This window comes from Poecile atricapillus, chromosome 31, assembly GCF_030490865.1.
Source record: "Poecile atricapillus isolate bPoeAtr1 chromosome 31, bPoeAtr1.hap1, whole genome shotgun sequence".
NCBI classification, from domain to species: domain Eukaryota; kingdom Metazoa; phylum Chordata; class Aves; order Passeriformes; family Paridae; genus Poecile; species Poecile atricapillus.
Genome location: NC_081279.1, coordinates 3,762,996 through 3,787,137, shown reverse-complemented (window position 1 = coordinate 3,787,137; position 24,142 = coordinate 3,762,996). Strand labels below are relative to the sequence as shown.

At 56.2% G+C, this 24,142-nt stretch overlaps 2 protein-coding genes across 7 annotated transcripts in view; one reads left to right on the top strand and one right to left on the bottom strand.

Annotated features, from left to right (window-relative positions):
- Positions 1-3,535, bottom strand: part of C31H19orf47 (chromosome 31 C19orf47 homolog) — an 11,758-nt gene extending 8,223 nt beyond the window's left edge. For all 5 annotated transcript variants that reach the window (XM_058859944.1, XM_058859947.1, XM_058859948.1 and 2 more), the window contains exons 1-2: positions 3,451-3,535; positions 2,329-2,376 (exon numbers count right to left, since the gene is read on the bottom strand). In XM_058859944.1, coding sequence (XP_058715927.1) covers positions 2,329-2,332 — 4 coding nt within the window. In that variant the 5' untranslated portion in view covers positions 2,333-2,376; positions 3,451-3,535. The remainder of the gene's footprint in view (positions 1-2,328; positions 2,377-3,450) is intronic.
- PLD3 (phospholipase D family member 3) lies at positions 3,493-24,142 on the top strand. Of its 2 annotated transcripts, XM_058859952.1 has the most exons (11): positions 3,544-3,637; positions 5,969-6,007; positions 7,898-7,936; positions 9,485-9,618; positions 11,588-11,765; positions 13,033-13,153; positions 14,825-14,952; positions 16,334-16,534; positions 18,952-19,257; positions 20,939-21,038; positions 23,931-24,142. In XM_058859952.1, exons 2-11 carry the CDS (start codon positions 5,981-5,983, stop codon positions 24,113-24,115), a joined length of 1,419 nt encoding a protein of 472 aa, XP_058715935.1. In that variant the 5' UTR covers positions 3,544-3,637; positions 5,969-5,980; the 3' UTR covers positions 24,116-24,142. The 2 variants fall into 2 exon arrangements, with proteins under 2 accessions (XP_058715936.1, XP_058715935.1); XM_058859953.1 differs by lacking the exon at positions 7,898-7,936 and having other exon boundaries at positions 3,493-3,637.

Genomic DNA, 24,142 nt, shown 5'->3' with positions numbered 1-24,142 from the left:
TGGGGAAAAATGGGGGAAAACGGGGGGGAAATGGGGAAAAATGGGGGGAAAAAGGGAAAAAACGAGGGAAGACGGGGGAAATGGGGAAAAATGGGGGGAAATGGGAAAAAAGGGGGGAAAATGGGAAAAAATGGGGAAAAATGGGGGGAAAATGGGGGGAAATGGGGAAAAAATGGGAAAAAATGGGAAAAAATGGGGAAAAATGGGGAAAAATGGGGAAAAATGGGGAAAAAGGGGGGGAAAAATGGGGAAAAAATGGGGAAAAAAATGGGAAAAAATGGGGGGAAAATGGGAAAAAATGAGGGGAAAATGGGAAAAAATGAGGGAAAATGGAGGGGAAATGGGGAAAAATGGGGGGAAAATGGGAAAAAATGGGGAGAAACGGGGGAAAAATGGGAAAAAATGGGGGAAAAATGGGGGGGCAAAAAAAATGGGGTTTGGAGCAGAAAAAAAAATGGGATTTGGGGTTGAAAAATGGGATTTAGGGTGGAAAAATGGGATGGGGGGAGGGGAAGAAGAGGAGGAGGGGGGAGGGGCAGCCCAGGGGTCATTCCAGGGGTTTTTCCAGGGGGTCATTCCAGGCGTTCCCAGCTGTCGCCGAGGATTAACGGGAACGGCAACGGGGGCACGGAAAAGGGGCCGGGAATTTGGTTGTTTTTTTTTTTTTAAGGATTGGGAAAGGATTTTAGGGAATTTCCCCAAATTTTTGGGGGTCCCAGCCTTGCCCAGAGAATTTTTAAGGAATTTTTTGGGGGGGTTTTAAAGGAATTTTGGGGGTTCAGCTCTTTCCCAGAGGAGTTTTGAGGAATTTTGAGGGGTTTTTAGGCAATTTTGGGGGTCTGGGGGGTTTTAAAGGAATTTTTTTGGGGGGTTCAGAGAAACTTTGGGAGGTTCCAGAGGAATTTTGGGGGTTTTAGAAAAATTTGGGGGATTTTTGGAGGAGTTTTTTGGGGGATTTGGAGGAAAGTTTGGGGGGAATTTTGGGAGGAATTTGGGGGTGTTTTGGGGGAATTTTACAGGGATTTTGGGGGGAATTTAGGGAGGAATTTGGGGGAATTTTAGTGGGATTTTGGAGGAATTTTGGGGGTGTTTTGGGGGGAATTTTGGGAGGAGTTTGGGGGTGGTTTTGGGGTAAATTTTGGGAGGAATTTTGGAGGAATTTGGGGGTATTTTGGGGGAATTTTACAGGGATTTTGGGAGGAATTTGGGGGGAATTTTAGTGGGATTTTGGAGGAATTTTGGGGGTGTTTTGGGGGAATTTTGGGAGGAGTTTGGGGCTGGTTTTGGGGTAAATTTTGGGAGGAATTTTGGGAGGAATTTGGGGGTGTTTGGGGGGAATTTTACAGGGATTTTGGGGAGAATTTGGGGAGGAATTTTAGTGGGATTTTGGAGGAATTTTGGGGGTGTTTTGGGGGGAATTTTGGGAGGAGTTTGGGGCTGGTTTTGGGGTAAATTTTGGAAGGAATTTTGGGAGGAATTTGGGGGTGTTTGGGGGGAATTTTACAGGGATTTTGGGGGGAATTTGGGGAGGAATTTTAGTGGGATTTTGGAGGAATTTTGGGGGTGTTTTGGGGGGAATTTTGGGAGGAGTTTGGGGCTGGTTTTGGGGTAAATTTTGGGAGGAATTTTGGGAGGAATTTGGGGGTGTTTGGGGGGAATTTTACAGGGATTTTGGGGAGAATTTGGGGGTGGTTTTGGGGGAAATTTCGGGAGAAATTTCGGGAGGAATTTGGGGGTAGTTTGGGGGGAATTTTACGGGAATTTAGGGGTGGTTTTGGGGGGGAATTTTGGGAAGAATTTGGGAGGAATTTTGGGGTGGTTTTGGGTGGAATTTGGGGGTGGTTTTGGGGGGAATTTTACAGGGATTTTGAGGGGAATTTTGGATGGTTTGGGGGAGAATTTTGGAGTGGTTTTGGGGGGAATTTTGGGAGGAATTTGAGGGGAATTTTGGGGGAAATTTTGGGGTGGTTTTGGGGGAATTTTACAGGGATTTTGGGGGGAATTTTACGGGGATTTTGGGGGAATTTTGGGGGTGTTTAGCGGGGGAATTCTGGGAGGAGTTTGGGGGTGCTTTTGGGGGGAATTTGGAGGTGTTTGGGGGCAATTTTACAGGGATTTTGGGAGGAATTTGGGGGTAATTTTGGAGTGTTTTGGGGGGAATTTGGGGGTAGGTTTGGGGGGAATTTTACAGGGATTTTGGGGGAATTTTGGGAGGAGTTTGGGGGTGATTTTGCGGGAATTTTACAGGGATTTTGGGTGGAATTTTGGGGTGGTTTTGGGGGGAATTTGGGGATAATTTGGGGGTGATTTTGGGGGTCCATCCCTCACCCATGATGCCGAGCTGGATTTGGCAGAGCCGGATCAGTCAGGAGCGGCCTGGGGGGGGTCAGGGGTTGGGTTTGAGGGGCTGCCACACATCGCCCCCATCCCCCTCTTACCCCCCCAAACCCTCCAGACCCCTCAGACCCCTCCTCATTCTCCCTTTTCCCCTCAGACCCCTCCTCATTCTCCCTTTTCCCCTCAGACCCCTCCTCATCCTCCCTTTTCCCCTCAGACCCCTCCTCATTCTCCCTTTTCCCCTCAGACCCCTCCTCATTTCTTCTTCTCCCCTCAGACCCCTCCTCATTCTCCCTTTTCCCCTCAGACCCTCCCTCATTTCCCCCTCCCTCTCCCCTCAGCCCCTCCCGGACCCCCTTTTCCCCTCAGACCCCTCCTCATTCTTCCTTTTCCCCTCAGACCCCTCCTCATTCTCTTTTCCCCTCAGACCCCTCCTCATTTCTTCTTTTCCCCTCAGACCCCCCCTCATTCTCTCTTTTCCCCTCAGAACCCCCCTCATTTCTCCCTCCCGCTCCCCTCAGCCCCTCCCGGACCCCCCGGACCCCTCAGACCCCTCCTCATTCTCCCTTTTCCCCTCAGACCCCCCCTCATTTCTCCCTCCCGGACCCCTCAGCCCCTCCAGACCCCTCAGACCCCTCCTCATTCTCCCTTTTCCCCTCAGACCCCCTCTCATTTCTTCTTTTCCCCTCAGACCCCTCCTCATCCTCCCTTTTCCCCTCAGACCCCTCCTCATTTCTTCTTTTCCCCTCAGACCCCTCCTCATTCTTCCTTTTCCCCTCAGACCCCCCCTCATTTCTTCTTTTCCCCTCAGACCCCTCCTCATTTCTCCCTCCCGGACCCCCCGGACCCCTCAGACCCCCCCTCATTTCTCTCCTCCCTCTCCCCTCAGCCCCTCCCGGACCCCTCAGATCCCTCAGACCCCCCCTCATTCTCCCTTTTCCCCTCAGACCCCTCCTCATTTCTCCCTCCCGGACCCCTCCGGACCTCTCAGATCCCTCAAACCCCTCAGACCCCCCCTCATTTCTCTCTCCCTCTCCCCTCAGCCCCTCCCGGACCCCCCGGACCCCTCAGACCCCCCCTCATTCCCTCATTTCCACCCTTCCCCCTCCTCACCTCCCCTCGCCCCATCCCGGGGCCCTCACGGAGAGGGAAGGGGGGGAGGGGAGGAGGGTGAAGCGCGCCGGAAGTGACGTCATCCCCGCGCGCGCTGTGGGCGTGGCCGGGACAGCGCGGGAAGGAGGAAGAGGAGGAGGAGGAGGGCGCCCCCCTGCGGACGGAGCGTGAGGGCGGCGCTTGGACGGTACCAAATGGGGGGGGGGGACGGGGGGGGAACGACGTGGAAACGGCTCCAAAATCACCCCAAAATTACCCCAAAAACGCCCCAAAACCGGGCTGAACCTGTCCTAAACTCGGCCCGAATGTGGGCCCAAACGGGCCCCAAATGTGGCATCAAAACCGCCCCAAATGTGTCCCTTAGTGGGCCCGAAATGTGTCCCTAAACTGACCCTAAATGTGTCCCCAAACCGGCCCTGAATGTGACTCCAAACTGATCCTAAATGTGACCCCAAACCGACCCCAAATTTGTCCCCAAAGTGTCCCCAAACCGGCCCTAAATGCGTCCCCAAACCGATCCTAAATGCGACCCTAAACCGACCCCAAATTTGTCCCCAAAGTGTCCCCAAACCGTCCCTAAATGTGACCCCAAAGTGTCCCTAAATGTGATCCCAAAGTGACCCCAAAGTGATCCTAAATGTGACCCCAAAGTGTCCCTAAATGTGACCCCAAACCGACCCCAAAAGTGACCCCAAAGTGACCCCAAATGTGACCCCAAATGTGACCCAAACCGACCCCAAACTGACCCCAAATGTGACCCCAAATCGGCCCCAAATGTGTCCCCAAAGTGACCCCAAATGTGACCCCAAAGTGTCCCTGAATGTGACCCCAAAGTGACCCCAAACCGGCCCCAAATGTGACCCCAAAGTGTCCCTAAACTGGCCCCAAATGTGTCCCCAAATGTGACCCCAGAAGTGACCCCAAATCGGACCCTAAACCAACCCCAAAGTGACCCCAAATGTGACCCCAAAAGCGACCCCAAAGTGACCCCAAAGTGTCCCCAAACCAACCCCAAATGTGACCCCAAAGTCTCCCCAAACCGGCCCCAAATGTGGCCCCAAAAGTGACCCCAAATGTGATCCCAAACCGACCCCAAATGTGACCCCAAAAGTGACCCCAAAAGTGACCCTAAACCAACCCCAAAGTGACCCCAAATGTGACCCCAAATGGGACCCAAATGTGACCCCAAACTGACCCCAAATGCAACCCCAAAGTGACCCAAAAGAGACCCTAAATGTGACCCCAAATGTGTCCCAAATGTGACCCCAAAAGTGACCCCAAACCGGCCCCAAATGTGACCCCAAATGTGTCCCCAAAGTGTCCCTAAATGTGACCCCAAAGTGACCCCAAACCGGCCCCAAATGTGACCCCAAAGTGACCCCAAATGTGACCCCAAAGTGGCCCCAAATGTGACCCCAAAGTCTCCCTAAACTGACCCCAAACTGACCCCAAATGTGACCCCAAAGTGACCCCAAATGTGACCCCAAATGTGTCCCAAATGTGACCCCAAATGTGACCCCAAATGTGTCCCAAATGTGACCCCAAATGTGACCCCAAAGTGACCCCAAATGTGACCCCAAACTGACCCCAAATGTGACCCCACATCGGCCCCAAATGTGACCCCAAAGTGTCCCTGAATGTGACCCCAAAGTGACCCCAAAAATTACCCCAAATGTGACCCCAAAGTGACCCCAAATGTGACCCAAAAGTGACCCCAAATGTGACCCTAAACCAACCCCAAAGTGACCCCAAACTGACCCCAAATGTGACCCCAAAGTGTCCCTAAACTGACCCCAAAGTGACCCCAAATGTGACCCCAAACTGACCCTGAATATGACCCCAAAGTGGCCCTAAATGTGTTCCCAAATCGGCCCCAAATGTGACCCCAAACCGGCCCCAAATGTGACCCCAAAGTGACCCTAAATGTGACCCCAAACTGGCCCCAAATGTGACCCCAAAGTGACCCTAAATGTGACCCCAAACTGGCCCCAAAGTGACCCCAAAGTGACCCCAAATGTGACCCCAAAGTCTCCCTAAACTGGCCCCAAATGTGACCCCAAATGTGACCCCAAACCAACCCCAAATGTGTCCCTAAACTGACCCCAAATGTGACCCGAAAGTCTCCCTAAACTGACCCCAAAGTGACCCCAAAAGTGACCCCAGAAGTGACCCCAAACCAACCCCAAACGTGTCCCTAAACTGCCCCCAAATGTGACCCCAAACTGACCCCAAATGTGACCCAAAATATGACCCTAAACCGACCCCAAATGTGACCCCAAACCCGTCCCTAAACCCCAAACCCGTCCCTAAACCCGTCCCCGCTCCTCCCTCGTCTCTGCCCCGGAATTTGGGGACCCCTCCCTCCCCCGAGGGGTCCCAGCCCCATTTTTGGGGTGCCCCTTTTCCCTTTCCCGTCCCTCCGGAGCTTTGGGATCCCGGGAATTCCCTGGAGGATTTTTGGGGTTCCTCCCCTGCCCCCCCAAATCCCAGCGGGAAATTCCGGATTTTCCTGTTCCAGCCTCGCGCCGGGATGGGGCTGGACGGAGCCTACGCGCAGGTACGGGCTGGGGACACCCCAAAACCTCCATTTGGGGGTGCTGGGGGGCCCCAAAAGCCAAACTGGGGGGGTTATGGGGTCCTGGGGTGCCCCAAAATCCAAACTGGGGGGGGTTATGGGGTCCTGGGGGGCCCCAAAATACAAACTTGGGGGGTCCTTCTGCCCCAAAATCCGAATTTGGGGGGGTCCTGGGGTTCCCTTTTCCCCAAAACCTGAATTTGGGGGTGCTGGGTGGCCCCAAAATCCAAACTGGGGGGTTCTGGGGTTCCCTTTTCCCCAAAACCTGAATTTCGGGGTGCTGGGGGGCCCCAAAATAAAAACTGGGGGGGTTATGGGGTCCTGGGGTGCCCCAAAATCCAAATTTGGGGGGGTCCTGGGGTTCCCTTTGCTCCAAAATCCGAATTTCGGGGTGCTGGGGGGCCCCAAAATCCAAACTGGGGGGGTCCTGGGGTTCCCTTTTCCCCAAAATCCAAACTGGGGGGGTTCTGGGGTTCCCTTTTTCCCAAAACCCGAATTTGGGGGTCCTGGGGTGCCCAAAATCCAAATTTGGGGAGTCCTGGGGTGCCCCAAACCCCAAATTTGGGGTTCCCTCTGCCCCAAAATCCAAACTTGGGGAGTTCTGGGGTTCCCTGTGCCCTAAAATCCAAATTTGGGGGGTCCTGGGGTGTCCCAAAACCCAAATTTGGGGGTGCTGGGGGGCTCCAAAATCCAAACTTGGGGGGTCCTGGGGTTCCTTTTGCCCCAAAACCCGAATTTGGGGGTCCTGGGGTGTCCCAAAACCCAAACTTGGGGGGTCCTGGGGTTCCCTGTGCCCCAAAATCCAAATTTGGGGGTCCTGGGGTGTCCCAAAACCCAAACTTGGGGGGTCTTGGGGTGCCCAAAACCCAAACTTGGGGGGTCCTGGGGTTCCCTGTGCCCCAAAATCCAAATTTGGGGGTCCTGGGGTGCCCCAAAATCCAAACTTGGGGGGTCCTGGGGTTCCCTTTTCCCCAAAACCCGAATTTGGGGGTGCTGGGGGGCCCCAAAATCCAAACCTGGGGGGGTTCTGGGGTCCTGGGGTGCCCCAAAATACAAACTTGGGGGGTCCTTCTGCCCCAAAATCCAAAATTGGGGTTCCCTCTGCCCCAAAATCCAAATTTGGGGGGGTCCTGGGGTTCCCTTTTCCCCAAAACCTGAATTTTGGGGTGCTGGGGGGCCACAAAAGCCAAACTGGGGGGGTTATGGGGTCCTGGGGGGCCCCAAAATCCAAATTGGGGGTGCTGGAGTGCCCCAAAACCCAAATTTGGGGGTGCTGGGGGGCCCCAAAACCCAAATTTGGGGGTGCTGGGGGGCCCCAAAAGCCAAATTTGGGGGGTTATGGGGTCCTGGGGTGCCCCAAAATCCAAACTGGGGGGGGTTATGGGGTTCCTTTTTCCCCAAAACCCAAATTTGGGGGGTTCTGGGGTTCCCCTTTCCCCAAAACCCGAACTTGGGGGTGCTGGGGTGCCCAAAATCCAAATTTGGGGAGTCCTGGGGTGCCCCAAACCCCAAATTTGGGGTTCCCTCTGCCCCAAAATCCAAATTTGGGGGGTCCTGGGGTGACCCAAACCCCAAATTTGGGGTTCCCTCTGCCCCAAAATCCAAACTTGGGGGGTTCTGGGGTTCCCTGTGCCCCAAAATCCGAATTTGGGGGGTCCTGGGGTGTCCCTAAACCCAAACTTGGGGGTTCTGGGGTGCCCAAAATCCAGACTTGGGGGGTCCTGGGGTTCCCTGTGCCCCAAAATCCAAATTTGGGGGTGCTGGGGGGCCCCAAAATCCAAACTGGGGGGTCCTGGGAATTTTGGGGTGGCTTTCAACCCATCCCCCACCCCCAAATTCGGGGTCCCCCCCTCATTTTCCCCTCCCCCACAGCTGGACCCTCTGGACCCCCCTGAGACGCCGACCCCCAAGGTACCCCTCCCCCACCCGAGCATCACAGGGGGGTCAAACCCCCCAAAAAATCAACAGAAACCCCCCAAAATCTACAAAAAAACCCAAAAATCAACAGAAACACCCAAAAATCTACGAAAAAACCCCAAAAATCTACAAAAAAAACCCCAAAATCTACAAAAAAACCCCAAAAATCAACAACCCCCCCCAAATTCAACAGAAACCCCCCAAAAATCAACAAAACCCCCCAAAATCTACAAAACCCCCCCAAAAATCAACAAAAAAACCCCCAAAAATCAACAAAAACTCCCCAAAAAATCAGCAAAAAAAAACCCCAAAAATTAACAAAAAACCCCCAAAAATTAACAAAAAAACTCCAAGAATCAACAGAAACCCCCCAAAAATCTACAAAAAGAACCCCAAAAATCAACAAAAAAACCACAAAAATCAACAAAAAAACCCCAAAAATCAACAAAAAAACCCCAAAAATCAACAAAACCCCCCAAAAATCAATAGAACCCCCCAAAAATTAACAAAAAAACCCCAAAATCAACAAAAAAACCCCCAAAATTAACAAAAAAAACACAAAAAAATCAACAAAAAACCCCCAAAAATTAACAAAACCCCCCAAAATCTACAAAACCCCCCCAAAATCATTAGAACCTCCCAAAAATTAGCAAAAAAAACCCAAAATCAACAAAAAAAACCACAAAATTAACAAAAAAACCCAAAAAATCAACAGAAACTCCCCAAAAATCAACAAAACCCCCCAAAATCTGCAAAACCCCCCCAAAAATCAACAGAAACACCCAAAAATCTACGAAAAAACCCCAAAAATTAACAAAAAAAAACCCAAAAAATCAGCAAAAAAACCCCCAAAAAATCAACAAAAAAAACCCCAAAAAATCAACAAAAAAAACCCCAAAAAATCAACAAATAACCCCCCCCAAAAATCAACAAAAGAACCCAAAAAAATAAACAAAAACTCCCCAAAAATCAGCAAAAAACCCCCCAAAAATCAACAAAAAACCCCAAAAAAATCAGCAAAAAAAACCAAACCAAAAAATCAACCAAAAAAACCCCAAAAATCAACAAAAAACCAAAAAAAATCAACAAAAAAACCCCAAAAAATCAGAAAAAAACCCCCAAAAATTCAACCAAAAAATCCCCAAAAATCAGCAAAAAAACCCAAAAAAATCAACAAAAACTCCCCAAAAATCAGAAAAAAACCCAAAAAATCAACAAAAAAAATCCAAAAAATTAGCAAAAAAAACCAACAAAAAAATCAACAAAAAAGTCTAAAAAAATAAACAAAATAAACCCCAAAAATCAACAAAAAAAACCCCCAAAAATCAACAAAAAAAAACCCCAAAAATCAACAAAAAACCCCCAAAAAATAAAAAAAAATCCCCCAAAATCAACAAAAAACCTCAAAAAATCATCAAAAAACCCCCAAAAATTCAACAAAAAACCCCCAAAAATCAACAGAAAAACCCCAAAAATTCAACAAAAACACCAAAAATCAACAAAAAAAACCCCAAAATCCCTCGGTGTCCCCCCAAAACCCAGCGCCCTCACCGGGCCACGCTCTTCGCCGTCCCGTCCGTCCTCTTCCTCCTCGCCTTCCTCATCCTCACCCTCATCCACCCGCGGCTCCGCGGCGACGCCGCCGCCAGCGCCGGATCCTGCGGGAACTCCTGCAGGTAAGGACGGGGTTTTGGGGTGAAATCCCCAGATTTGGGGTGAAATCCCCGGTTTTGGGGTGAAATCCCCGGTTTTGGGGTGAAATCCCCGGGTTTGGGGTGAAATCCCCCGGTTTTGGGGTGAAATCCCCGGGTTTGGGGTGAAATCCCCGGGTTTGGGGTGAAATCCCCTTTTTTGGGGTTAAATCCCCGGGTTTTGGGGTGAAATCCCCGGTTTTGGGGTGAAATCCCTGGGTTTTGGGGTGAAATCCCCGGGTTTTGGGGTGAAATCCCCGGTTTTGGGGTGAAATCCCCGGTTTTGGGGTGATATCCTCAGTTTTGGGGTGAAATCCCCGGTTTTGGGGTGATATCCTCAGTTTTGGGGTGAAATCCCCGGTTTTGGGGTGATATCCTCAGTTTTGGGGTGAAATCCCAGGGTTTTGGGGTGGGATCCTGGATTTTTAGGTGGGATCCCCAGGTTTTTGGGGTGGGAACCCCAGGTTTTGGGGTGAAATCCCCGGGTTTTGGGGTGAAATCCCCGGTTTTGGGGTGAAATCCCCTGGTTTTGGGGTGAAATCCCCAGGTTTTGGGGTGAAATCCCCGGTTTTGGGGTGAAATCCCCAGTTTTGGGGTGAAATCCCCAATTTTGGGGTGAAATCCCCGGGTTTTGGGGTGAAATCCCTGGTTTTGGGGTGAAATCCCCAGTTTTGGGGTGAAATCCCCGGGTTTTGGGGTGAAATCCCCGGTTTTGGGGTGAAATCCCTGGTTTTGGGGTGAAATCCCCGGTTTTGGGGTGAAATCCCCGGTTTTGGGGTGAAATCCCAGGGTTTTGGGGTGAAATCCCCGGGTTTTGGGGTGAAATCCCCGGTTTTGGGGTGATATCCTCAGTTTTGGGGTGAAATCCCAGGGTTTTGGGGTGGGATCCTGGATTTTTGGGGTGAAATCCCTGGTTTTGGGGTGGGATCCTCAGGTTTTGGGGTGAAATCCCTGGGTTTTGGGGTGAAATCCCCAGTTTTGGGGTTAAATCCCCGGTTTTGGGGTGAAATCCCCATTTTTGGGGTGAAATCCCCGGGTTTTGGGGTGAGATCCTGGATTTTTGGGGTGAAATCCCTGGGTTTTGGGGTGAAATCCCCGGTTTTGGGGTGAAATCCCCGGTTTTGGGGTGATATCCTCAGTTTTGGGGTGAAATCCCAGGGTTTTGGGGTGGGATCCTGGATTTTTGGGGTGAAATCCCTGGTTTTGGGGTGGGATCCTCAGGTTTTGGGGTGAAATCCCTGGGTTTTGGGGTGAAATCCCCAGTTTTGGGGTTAAATCCCCGGTTTTGGGGTGAAATCCCCATTTTTGGGGTGGGATCCTGGATTTTTGGGGTGGGATCCTGGATTTTGGGGTGAAATCCCCAGGTTTTGGGGTGGGATCCTGGATTTTTAGGTGGGATCCCCAGGTTTTTGGGGTGGGAACCCCAGGTTTTGGGGTGAAATCCTTGTTTTTGGGGTGAAATCCCCAGGGTTTTGGGATGACACCCCAGATTTTGGGGTGAAATCCCCATTTTTGGGGTGGGATCCTGGGTTTTGGGGTGAAATCCTCGGGTTTAAGGACAGGATTCCGGGTTTTGGGGTGACATCCCAGATTTTGAGGTGAAATCCCTGGGTTTTGGGGTGAAATCCCCATTTTTGGGGTGAAATCCCAGGGTTTTGGGGTGGGATCCTGGATTTTTAGGTGGGATCCCCAGGTTTTTGGGGTGGGAACCCCAGGTTTTGGGGTGAAATCCCCAGGGTTTTGGGGTGACACCCCAGATTTTGGGGTGAAATCCCCATTTTTGGGGTGGGATCCTGGGTTTTGGGGTGAGATCCCCGGGTTTAAGGATGGGATGCCGGGTTTTGGGGAGGAAACCCCAGGTTTTGGGGTGCCATCCCTGGATTTTTGGGGTGAAATCCCCGTTTTTTTGTGCTCCCCACCCTGAGACCCCCCCAAAACCCCCCATTCCCGTCAGGATCGTGCTGGTGGAGAGCATCCCCGAGGGAATGAACATCACCAGCCCCACCAACCCCTCCACCTTCGAGGCGTGGCTGGAGCTGCTGAGCTCGGCCAGGCGCAGCGTGGACATCGCCTCCTTCTACTGGACCCTGACCAACGAGGACACGCGGACACACGAGCCCAGCGCCGCACAGGTACGCTTTTTCCTGCCTTTTTTCCCATTTTTCCCATTTTTTTCCCATTTTTCCCATTTTTTCCCCATTTTTCCCCTTTTTTTCCCCATTTTTTCCCATTTTTTTCCATTTTTTCCCCATTTTTTTCCCCATTTTTTTCCCATTTTTTTCCCCATTTTTCGCATTTTTTTCCCATTTTTCCCAGGTTTTTTCCCCATTTTTTCCCATTTTTTCACCATTTTTCCCATTTTTTTCCCATTTTTTTCCCCATTTTTCCCAATTTTTTCCCCAGTTTTTTCCCCATTTTTCCCATTTTTTTTCCCATTTTTCCCATTTTTTTCCCCATTTTTCCCATTTTTTTCCCGTTTTTTCCCATTTTCTTCCCCATTTTTCCCATATTTTTCCCCTTTTTTCCCCATTTTTCCCAATTTTTCCCCAGTTTTTTCCCCATTTTTCCCAATTTTTTTCCCATTTTTCCCAGGTTTTTTCCCAATTTTTTCCCATTTTTTTCCCGTTTTTTCCCATTTTTTCCCCTTTTTTCCCCATTTTTTCCCATTGTTTCCCATTTTTTTCCCATTTTTCCCATATTTTCCCCATTTTTTCCCATTTTTTTCCTGGTTTTTGTCACGTTTTTTCCTGTTTTTCCCGTTTTTTCCTGTTTCTCCCGATTTTTTTCTCGTTTTTCCCACTTTTTCCCCATTTTTCCCCATTTTTTCCATTTTTTTCCCATTTTTTCCCCGTTTTTCCCCATTTTCCCCATTTTCCCCATTTTTCCCATTTTTCCCCATTTTCCCCATTTCCCCCATTTTTCCCCATTTTTCCCCATTTTTCCCCATTTCCCCCATTTTTCCCCATTTCCCCCATTTTTCCCCATTTCCCCCTTTTCCCCCATTTTCCCCATTTTCCCCCTTTTTCCCATATTTTTCCCCATTTTTCCCGTTTTTCCCCATTTCCCCCATTTTCCCCATTTTTCCCATTTTTTTCCCATTTTTTTCCCATTTTTTCCCCATTTTTCCCCATTTCCCCATTTCCCCCATTTTTCCCCATTTTTCCCATTTTTTTTCCCCTTTTTCCCCATTTTCCCCATTTTTCCCCATTTCCCCCCATTTTTCCCATTCTTTTTCCCCATTTTTTCCCATTTTTTCCCCATTTTCCCCATTTTCCCCCATTTCCCCCATTTTTCCCCATTCCCCCATTTTTCCCCCATTTTCCCCATTTTTCCCATTTTTTCCCATTTTTTCCCATTTTTTCCCCATTTTCCCCCTTCTCTCACTCCCATTTTTCCCAGGGCGAGCTCATCCTGTCGGAGCTGCTGCGGCTGCCGCGGCGCGGCGTGGCCGTACGCGTGGCGGTCAGCGCGCCCTCGGCCAAAGCGCCGCTGGACGATCTGCGGGCGCTGGAGCGCGGCGGTGAGAGCGGTGACACAGTGACAGTGACAGTGACAGTGACAGTGACAGTGACAGTGACAGTGACAGGAATTGGGGCTGGGGTCTCTCTGGGTGGGTGACGGCTGTCGCGGCGTGGCCGTACGCGTGGCGGTCAGCGCGCCCTCGGCCAAAGCGCCGCTGGACGATCTGCGGGCGCTGGAGCGCGGCGGTGAGAGCGGTGACACAGTGACAGTGACAGTGACAGTGACAGTGACAGTGACAGTGACAGTGACAGTGACAGGAATTGGGGCTGGGGTCTCTCTGGGTGGGTGACGGCTGTCGCGGCGTGGCCGTACGCGTGGCGGTCAGCGCGCCCTCGGCCAAAGCGCCGCTGGACGATCTGCGGGCGCTGGAGCGCGGCGGTGAGAGCGGTGACGGTGACAGTGCCAGTGCCAGTGACAGTGACAGTGACAGTGACAGTGACAGTGACAGGAATTGGGGCTGGGGTCTCTCTGGGGTCTCTCTGGGGTGGGTGACGGCTGTCGCGGCGTGGCCGTACGCGTGGCGGTCAGCGCGCCCTCGGCCAAAGCGCCGCTGGACGATCTGCGGGCGCTGGAGCGCGGCGGTGAGAGCGGTGACGGTGACAGTGACAGTGACAGTGACAGTGACAGTGACAGTGACAGTGACAGTGACAGTGACAGGAATTGGGGCTGGGGTCTCTCTGGGTGGGTGACGGCTGTCGCGGCGTGGCCGTACGCGTGGCGGTCAGCGCGCCCTCGGCCAAAGCGCCGCTGGACGATCTGCGGGCGCTGGAGCGCGGCGGTGAGAGCGGTGACGGTGACAGTGACAGTGACAGTGACAGTGACAGTGACAGTGACAGTGACAGTGACAGTGACAGGAATTGGGGCTGGGGTCTCTCTGGGTGGGTGACGGCTGTCGCGGCGTGGCCGTACGCGTGGCGGTCAGCGCGCCCTCGGCCAAAGCGCCGCTGGACGATCTGCGGGCGCTGGAGCGCGGCGGTGAGAGCGGTGACACAGTGACAGTGACAGTGACAGTGACAGTGACAGTGACAGTGACAGTGACAGGAATTGGGGCTGGGGTCTCTCTGGGTGGGTGACGGCTGTCGCGGCGTGGCCGTACGCGTGGCGGTCAGCGCGCCCTCGGCCAAAGCGCCGCTGGACGATCTGCGGGCGCTGGAGCGCGGCGGTGAGAGCGGTGACGGTGACAGTGACAGTGACAGTGACAGTGACAGTGACAGTGACAGTGACAGTGACAGTGACAGGAATTGGGGCTGGGGTCTCTCTGGGTGGGTGACGGCTGTCGCGGCGTGGCCGTACGCGTGGCGGTCAGCGCGCCCTCGGCCAAAGCGCCGCTGGACGATCTGCGGGCGCTGGAGCGCGGCGGTGAGAGCGGTGACACAGTGACAGTGACAGTGACAGTGACAGTGACAGTGACAGTGACAGTGACAGTGACAGTGACAGGAATTGGGGCTGGGGTCTCTCTGGGTGGGTGACGGCTGTCGCGGCGTGGCCGTACGCGTGGCGGTCAGCGCGCCCTCGGCCAAAGCGCCGCTGGACGATCTGCGGGCGCTGGAGCGCGGCGGTGAGAGCGGTGACGGTGACAGTGACAGGAATTGGGGCTGGGGTCTCTCTGGGGGTCTCTGGGGGTCTCTGGGGGTCTCTGGGGGTCTGACAGCCGCCGTCGGCGCCGCAGGGGCGGCGGTGCGCGCCGTGGACATGCCGCGCCTCACCGGCGGCGTGCTGCACACCAAGTTCTGGCTGGTGGACGGCGTCCATCTCTACCTGGGCAGCGCCAACATGGACTGGAGAGCCTTGACACAGGTGAGGGGGGACCAGGGGTGGGGATGGAGCACCTGGGACCACCTGGGGTGGGGGTGGGAACACCTGGGGTGGGGGTGGAGCACCTGGGACCACCTGGGGTGGGGATGGAGCACCTGGGGTGGGGGTGGAGCACCTGGGACCACCTGGGGTGGTGTGGGACCACCTGGGGTGGGGGTGGGACCACCTGGGGATGGTGTGGGACCATCTGGGGTGGTGTGGGACCACCTGGGGTGGGGGTGGGACCACCTGGGGACGGTGCCAGATCCAATGGGATCGGTGCTGGATCCAATGGGATCGGTGCCAGATCCAACGGGATCGGTGCCAGACCCAATGGAGGGTGCCAAACCCAATGGAGGGTGCCAAACCCAACGGGATCGGTGCCAGGTCCAACGGGATCAGTGCCAAACCCAACGGGATCGGTGCCAGACCCAATGGGATCGGTGCCGGATCCAATGGGATCGGTGCCAGATCCAATGGGATTGGTGCCAGATCCAACGGGATTGGTGTCAAGGTCAATGGATGACCCCAAACTCAATGGGATCGGTGCCAGATCCAACGGGATCGGTGCCAGACCCAGTGGAGGGTGCCAAACCCAGTGGATGACCCCAAACCCAGTGGGATTGGTGCCAAGGTCAACGGGATCAGCGCCAAACCCAACGGGATCGGTGCCAAACCCAATGGGATTGGTGCCAAACCCAATGGATGATCCCAAACCCAATGGATGATCCCAAACCCAATGGATGATCCCAAACCCAATGGGATCAGTGCCAAACCCAACATGGAGGGTGCCAGACCCAATGGGATTGGTGCCGAACCCAATGGATGATCCCAAACCCAACGGGATCGGCGCCAAACCCAACGGGATCAGTGCCAGACCCGGTGAGGTTGATCCCAAATCCAATGGATGATCCCAAACCCAATGGGATCGGTGCCAAACCCAATGTGGAGGGTGCCAAACCCAATGGGATTGGTGCCAAACCCAATGGATGACCCCAAACCCAACGGGATCAGTGCCAAACCCAACGGGATCTGTGCCAGACCCAATGTGGAGAGTGCCAAACCCAGTGGGATTGGTGCCGAACCCAAAAGATGATCCCAAACCCAACGGGATCGGCCCCAAACCCAGTGAGATGATTCTCCGGTGCCATCTGGTGATTCCCCGGTGATTCTCCGGTGATTCTCCGGTGACTCTCCGGTGACTCTCCGGTGATTCTCCGGTGATTCTCCGGTGCCATCTGGTGATTCCCCGGTGATTCTCCGGTGCCATCCGGTGACTCTCCGGTGCCATCCGGTGCCATCCGGTGATTCTCCGGTGATTCTCCGGTGATTCTCCGGTGCCATCCGGTGCCATCCGGTGACTCTCCGGCGCCGTTTGCCGCAGGTGAAGGAGCTCGGTGCCGCCATCTTCAACTGCAGCTGCCTGGCCGAGGATTTGGGCAAAATCTTCGAGGCCTACTGGGCCCTGGGCGTGCCGGACGCCGCCATCCCGGCGCCGTGGCCGGACAATTTCTCCACCGCCATCAACGCCGCCACCCCGCTGCAGCTGCGGCTCAACGGCAGCGCCGCCGCCGTCTATTTCTCGGTACGCGGCGATCCCGGCGGCTGCCGCGGTCAGCGGGGTCACCGGGGTCATTTTGGGGGTGATGGACACTCCAGGGGGGTCACTCTGGTCACTCTGGGGGGTGAGGAGTGGTCAGGGGGGTCACCATGGTCATTTTGGGGGTCAGGGAAGGTCAGGGGTGTCCTCCTGGTCATTTTGGGGGGGTGAGGGGTGGTCAGGGGGGTCACTCTGCTCACTCTGGGGGGGTGAGGGACACTCAGGGGGGTCACTCTGGTCACTCTGGGGTGCTCAGGGTGGTCACTCTGGTCACTCTGGGGTGCTCAGGGTGGTCACTCTGCTCACTCTGGGGGGGTGATGGACACTCAGGGGGGTCACTCTGCTCACTCTGGTGTCCTCATGGTGGTCACTCTGCTCACTCTGGGGGGTGAGGGACACTCAGGGGGGTCACTCTGCTCACTGTGGTGCCCTCACGATGGTCACTCTGCTCACTCTGGGGGTGCTCAGGGGGGGTCAGGGTGGTCACTCTGCTCACTCTGGTGTCCTCATGGTGGTCACTCTGGTCACTCTGGGCGGGTGAGAGACACTCATGGTGGTCACTCTGGTCACTCTGGTGTCCTCATGGTGGTCACTCTGCTCACTCTGGGGGGGTGATGGACACTCAGGGGTGGTCACTCTGCTCACTCTGGTGTCCTCATGGTGGTCACTCTGCTCACTCTGGGGGGTGAGGGACACTCAGGGGGGTCACTCTGGTCACTTTGAGGGGTGTCAGGTCCTCACGGTGGTCACTGCTCACTCTGGTGTCCCCAGGGTGGTCACTCTGGGGGCTGTCAGGTCCTCAGGGTGGTCACTCTGCTCACTCTGGGGTGCTCAGAGGGGTCAGGGTGGTCACTCTGGTGTCCTCCTGGTGGTCACTCTGGGGGGTGTCAGGTGCTCAGGGGTGGTCACTCTGGTCACTCTGGTGTCCTCACGGTGGTCACTCTGCTCACTCTGGGGTCCCCATGATGGTCACTCTGCTCGCTCTGGGGGGGTGATGGACACTCATGGTGGTCACTCTGGTCACTCTGGGGTGCTCAGGGTGGTCACTCTGGTCACTCTGGGGTGCTCAGGGTGGTCACTCTGCTCACTCTGGGGGGGTGAGGGACACTCAGGGGTGGTCACTCTGGTCACTCTGGTGTCCTCACAGTGGTCACTCTGGTCACTCTGGGGTGCTCAGGGGGGGTCAGGGTGGTCACTCTGCTCACTCTGGTGTCCTCATGGTGGTCACTCTGGTCACTCTGGTGTCCTCATGGTGGTCACTCTGGGGTGCTCAGGGGTCCTCAGGGGTGGTCACTCTGCTCACTCTGGTGTCCTCACGATGGTCACTCTGCTCACTCTGGTGTCCCCATGGTGGTCACTCTGCTCACTCTGGGGGGTGTCAGGTGCTCAGGGTGGTCACTCTGGTCACTCTGGGGTGCTCAGGGGGGGTCAGGGTGGTCACTCTGCTCACTCTGGTGTCCTCATGGTGGTCACTCTGGTCACTCTGGGCGGGTGAGAGACACTCATGGTGGTCACTCTGGTCACTCTGGTGTCCTCAGGGTGGTCACTCTGCTCACTCTGGGGGGTGATGGACACTCATGGTGGTCACTCTGCTCACTCTGGGGTGCTCAGGGGGGGTCAGGGGGGTCACTCTGGTCACTCTGGTGTCCCCATGGTGGTCACTCTGGTCACTCTGGTGTCCCCAGGGTGGTCACTGCTCACTCTGGGGGGTGTCAGGTGCTCAGGGGGGTCACTCTGCTCACTCTGGTGTCCTCCTGGTGCTCACTCTGCTCACTCTGGTGTCCTCATGGTGGTCACTCTGGTCACTCTGCTCACTCTGGGGTGTTCAGGGGTGGTCACTCTGGTCACTCTGGTGTCCTCATGGTGGTCACTGCTCACTCTGGGGTGCTCAGGGGGGGTCAGGGGGGTCACTCTGCTCACTCTGGTGTCCTCATGGTGGTCACTCTGGGGTGCTCAGGGGTCCTCAGGGGTGGTCACTCTGGTCACTCTGGTGTCCTCACGATGGTCACTCTGGTCACTCTGGTCACTCTGGTGTCCCCATGGTGGTCACTCTGCTCACTCTGGGGTGCTCAGGGGGCATCAGGGTGGTCACTCTGCTCACTCTGGGGGGTGTCAGGGGGGGTCACTCTGGTCACTCTGGGGTCCTCAGGGTGGTCACTCTGGTCACTCTGGGGTCCTCAGGGTGGTCACTCTGCTCACTCTGGGGCGTGTCAGGTGCTCAGGGGGGGTCAGGGTGGTCACTCTGGTGTCCTCATGATGGTCACTCTGCTCACTCTGGTGTCCTCATGGTGGTCACTCTGCTCACTCTGGGGGGGTGATGGACACTCATGGTGGTCACTCTGGTCACTCTGGTGTCCCCATGGTGGTCACCCCCTTTCCTCCCCCTTTCCCTCCCCCCCCAGAGCTCCCCCCCTCCCCTCTGCGCCTCCGGCCGCACTCCGGACCTTTCCGCGCTGCTCTCGGTGATCGACGGCGCTGACCGCTGGGTGGACGTGGCGGTGATGAGTTACCTGCCCGGCACCGAGTTCCAGCGGCCGGAGCGCTTCTGGCCGGCCATCGACGAGCGGCTGCGGCGAGCGGCGTTCGAGCGCGGCGTGAGGGTCAGGGTGATGGCCGGCTGCTGGCCGCACAGCCGCCCGGCCATGTTCCCCTTCCTCAAATCCCTGGCCGCTGTCAACGATGACCGCGCGCGGCTCCGCGTGGAGGTGGTGGGTACCGGGATTTTGGGGGGTCAGGGGGGGTTTTGGGGGGTTTTGGGGGGTCAGGGGGGTCACTCTGGTCATTTTGGGGGTGATGGACACTCAGGGAGGTCACTCGGGTCATTTTGGGGGTGATGGACACTCAGGGGGGTCACTCTGGTCACTTTGAGGGGTGGTCAGGGAGGTCACTCTGGTCATTTTGGGGGTGATGGACACTCAGGGGGGTCACTCAAATCCCTGGCTGCCGTCAACGATGACTGCGCGCGGCTCCGCGTGGAGGTGGTGGGTACCGGGATTTTGGGGGGTCAGGGGGGTCACTCGGGTCATTTTGGTCATTTTGGGGGGTCAGGGGTGGTCAGGGGTGTCCTCCTGGTCATTTTGGGGGTGATGGACACTCAGGGGGGTCACTCTGGTCACTTTGAGGGGTGGTCAGAGGGGTCATCTTGGTCATTTTGGGGGTGTCAGGTGGTCAGGGGGGTCACTCTGGTCATTTTGAGGGGTGGTCAGAGGGGTCATCTTGGTCATTTTGGGGGGTGAGGGGTGGTCAGGGGTGTCCTCCTGGTCATTTTGGGGGTGATGGACACTCAGAGGGGTCACTCTGGTCATTTTGGGGGGTGAGGGGTGGTCAGGGGTGTCCTCCTGGTCATTTTGGGGGTGTCAGGTGGTCAGGGGGGTCACCTCGGTCGTTTTAGGGGTGATGGACGCTCAGGGGGGTCACTGTGGTCACTTTGTGGGGTGGTCAGAGGGGTCACTCTGGTCATTTTAGGGGTGCTGGGCACTCAGGGGGGTCACTCTGGTCACTTTGAGGGGTGGTCAGAGGGGTGACTCTGGTCATTTTGGGGGTGAGGGACACTCAGGGGGGGTCACTCAAATCCCTGGCCGCTGTCAACGATGACCGCGCGCGGTTCCGCGTGGAGGTGGTGGGTACCGGCTACAGGGGGGGTCAGGGGGGTCACTCTGGTCATTTTGGGGGTGATGGACACTCAGAGGGGTCACTCTGGTCATTTTGGGGGTGATGGACACTCAGGGGGGTCACTCTGGTCATTTTGGGGGTGATGGACACACAGTGGGGTCACCCTGGTCACTCTGGGTGTTGTCAGCCCCTCTGGGGTGTCACCCCTCGGTGTGATTGTCCCTTTGAGGGGTGTCAGCCCCTCGGGGGTGTCACCTCGGTCACTCTGGGTGTTGTCAGCCCCTCAGAGGTGTCACCCCAAGATGTGACAGTCACTTTGGGTGGTGTCAGCCCCTCGGGGGTGTCACCTCGGTCACTTTGGGTGGTGTCAGCCCCTCGGGGGTGTCACCCCAGGGTGTGATTGTCACTCTGGGTGTTGTCAGCCCCTCAGAGGTGTCACCCCCAGGGTGTGATTGTCACTCTGAGGGGTGACACATGCTCGGGGGTGTCACCCCAAGATGTGACAGTCACTCTGGGTGGTGTCAGCCCCTCGGGGGTGTCACCCCGCGGTGTGACAGTCACTCTGAGGGGTGACACATGCTCGGGGGTGTCACCCCTCGGTGTGACAGTCACTCTGGGTGGTGTCAGCCCCTCAGAGGTGTCACCCCAAGATGTGACAGTCACTCTGAGGGGTGACACATGCTCGGGGGTGTCACCCCCAGGGTGTGATTGTCACTCTGAGGGGTGACACATGCTCGGGGGTGTCACCCCTGGGTGACACCACCCCGTCACCCGCAGCGCCTGTTCCTGGTGCCGGCGAGCGCGGCCCAGAGCCGGATCCCCTTCGCCCGCGTCAGCCACAACAAATTCATGGTGACCGACAAGGCGGCCTACGTGGGTGAGAGCCTGGGGAGGGGGCTTGGGGTGCAGACCCCTCCCCAAAAATACCCCAAAACCTCCTGAGGGGGTCCCCAAAAATACCCCCAAAACCTCCTGAGGGGGTCCCCAAAAATCCCCCCAAAACCTCCTGAGGGGGTCCCCAAAAATCCCCCCAAAACCTCCTGAGGGGGTCCCCAAAAATACCCCCAAAACCTCCTGAGGGGGTCCCCAAAAATACCCCAAAAACCTCCTGAGGGGGTCTCTCGGTGCTGGTGGTGACAGGAGGGGGCTTGGGCTGCAGACCCCTCCCCAAAAACACCCCAAAAACCTCCTGAGGGGGTCCCCAAAAATACCCCAAAAACCTCCTGAGGGGGTCCCCAAAAATACCCCAAAACCTCCTGAGGGGGTCTCTCAGCATTGGGGGTGACCCAGAGCCTGGGGAGGGGGCTTGGGGTGCAGACCCCTCCCCAAAAATACCCCCAAACCTCCTGAGGGGGTCCCCAAAAATACCCCAAAACCTCCTGAGGGGGTCCCCAAAAATACCCCAAAACCTCCTGAGGGGGTCCCCAAAAATCCCCCCAAAACCTCCTGAGGGGGTCTCTCAGCATTGGGGGTGACCCAGGGGAGGGGGCTTGGGGTGCAGCCCCCTCCCCAAAAATCCCCCCAAAATCTCCTGAGGGGGTCTCTCGGTGCTGGGGGTGACCCAGGGCTGCGGGGAGGGGGCTTGGGGTGCAGACCCCTCCCCAAAAATACCCCAAAATCTCCTGAGGGGGTCTCTCAGCATTGGGGATGACCCAGGGGAGGGGTTTGGGGTGCAGACCCCTCCCCAAAAATCCCCCCAAAACCTCCTGAGGGGGTCTCTCAGCATTGGGGGTGACCCAGGGCTGTGGGGAGGGGGTTCGGGGTGCAGACCCCTCCCCAAAAATACCCCCAAAACCTCCTGTGGGGGTCTCTCAGCACTGGGGGTGACCCTGGGGAGGGGGCTTGGGGTGCAGACCCCTCCCCAAAAATACCCCAAAACCTCCTGAGGGGGTCTCTCAGTGCTGGTGGTGACAGGAGGGGGTTTGGGGTGCAGACCCCTCCCCAAAAATACCCCCAAAACCTCCTGAGGGGGTCTCTCAGCACTGGGGGTGACCCAGGGGAGGGGTTTGGGGTGCAGCCCCCTCCCCAAAAATACCCCAAAAATCTCCTGTGGGGGTCTCTCAGCATTGGGGGTGACCCAGGGCTGTGGGGAGGGGGCTTGGGGTGCAGCCCCCTCCCCAAAAATACCCCAAAATCTCCTGTGGGGGTCTCTCAGCATTGGGGGTGACCCAGGGCTGTGGGGAGGGGGTTTGGGGTGCAGCCCCCTCCCCAAAAATCCCCCCAGAATCTCCCCCAGGGATCTCTCAGTGCTGGTGATGACCCAGGGGAGGGGGCTTCGGGTGCAGACCCCTCCCCAAAAATCCCCCCAAAACCTCCTGAGGGGGTCTCTCGGTGCTGGTGGTGACCCAGGGCTGTGGGGGTTTGGGGTGCAGACCCCTCCCCAAAAATACCCCAAAACCTCCTGAGGGGGTCTCTCGGTGCTGGTGGTGACCCAGGGCTGTGGGGGTTTGGGGTGCAGACCCCTCCCCAAAAACACCCCAAAAACCTCCTGAGGGGGTCTCTCAGCATTGGGGGTGACCCAGGGCTGTGGGGAGGGGGCTTGGGGTGCAGACCCCTCCCCAAAAATACCCCAAAAACCTCCTGAGGGGGTCTCTCAGCATTGGGGGTGACCCAGGGGAGGGGGTTTGGGGTGCAGCCCCCTCCCCAAAAATACCCCCAGAATCTCCCCCAGGGATCTCTCAGTGCTGGTGGTGACCCAGAGCCATGGGGAGGGGGATTTGGGGAGGGGGTTTTGGGGATTTTGGGGTGCAGACCCCTCCCCAAAAATACCCCAAAAACCTCCTGAGGGGGTCTCTCAGCATTGGGGGTGACCCAGAGCCATGGGGAGGGGGTTTTGGGGATTTTGGGGTGCAGCCCCCTCCCCAAAAACCTCCTGAGGGGGTCTCTCGGTGCTGGGGGTGACCCAGGGGAGGGGGTTTGGGGTGCAGACCCCTCCCCAAAATCTCCTGAGGGGGTCTCTCGGTGCTGGGGGTGACCCAGGGTTGTGGGGAGGGGGTTTGGGGTGCAGACCCCTCCCCAAAAATCCCCCCAAAACCTCCTGAGGGGGTCTCCAAAAATACCCCAAAACCTCCTGAGGGGGTCTCTCGGTGCTGGTGGTGACCCAGGGCCAAGGGGAGGGGGTTTGGGGTGCAGACCCCTCCCCAAAAATACCCCCAAATCTCCTGTGGGGGTCTCTCAGCATTGGGGGTGACCCAGGGCTGTGGGGAGGGGGTTTGGGGTGCAGACCCCTCCCCAAAAATACCCCAAAACCTCCTGAGGGGGTCTCTCAGCATTGGGGGTGACCCAGGGGAGGGGGTTTTGGGGTGCAGACCCCTCCCCAAAAATACCCCAAAATCTCCTGTGGGGGTCTCTCAGCATTGGGGGTGACCCAGGGCCAAGGGGAGGGGGTTTGGGGAGGGGGATTTTGGGGTTTTGGGGAGGGGGATTTGGGGATTTTAGGGTTTTTGGGGAGGGGGATTTGGGGGATTTGGGGGTTTTGGGGACGGGGATTTGGAGATTTTGGGGATTTGGGGAGGGGGATTTGGGGATTTGGGGAGGGGGATTTGGGGATTTTGGGGACTTTGGGGAGGGGATTTTTGGGATTTGGGGAGGGGGATTTTGGAGATTTTGGAGTTTTGGGAGTTTTGGGGAGGGGGATTTTGGGGATTTTGGGGAGGGGATTTTTGGGATTTGGGGAGGGGGATTTGGAGATTTTGGGGATTTGGGGAGGGGGATTTTGGAGATTTTGGAGATTTCGGGGTGCAGCCCCCTCCCCAAATCTCTCCCCCAGGAACCTCCAACTGGTCCGGGGATTACTTTGAGCGCACGGCGGGCTCGGCGCTGGTGGTGGCCCAGGCGGGTTCTGGAACATTCCGGGAGCGGCTCCAGGAGGTTTTCCAGCGGGATTGGAGCTCTGGCTACAGCGTGGACATCGGGGACACCGAGAGCTGGGCCGGCCGCTGCGGGCCCCGCTAGGGCCGCGGGGGTTTTGGGGGGAAAAGG

Bases quoted from the DNA above. Each gene is read 5' to 3' on its own strand.
- PLD3 (XM_058859952.1), top strand. From the start codon at position 5,981: ATGGGGCTGGACGGAGCCTACGCGCAG. The intron at 14,953-16,333 runs GTGAGGGGGGAC...CGTTTGCCGCAG, and splicing joins ACTGGAGAGCCTTGACACAG to GTGAAGGAGCTCGGTGCCGC. The intron at 16,535-18,951 runs GTACGCGGCGAT...CTCCCCCCCCAG, and splicing joins CCGCCGCCGTCTATTTCTCG to AGCTCCCCCCCTCCCCTCTG.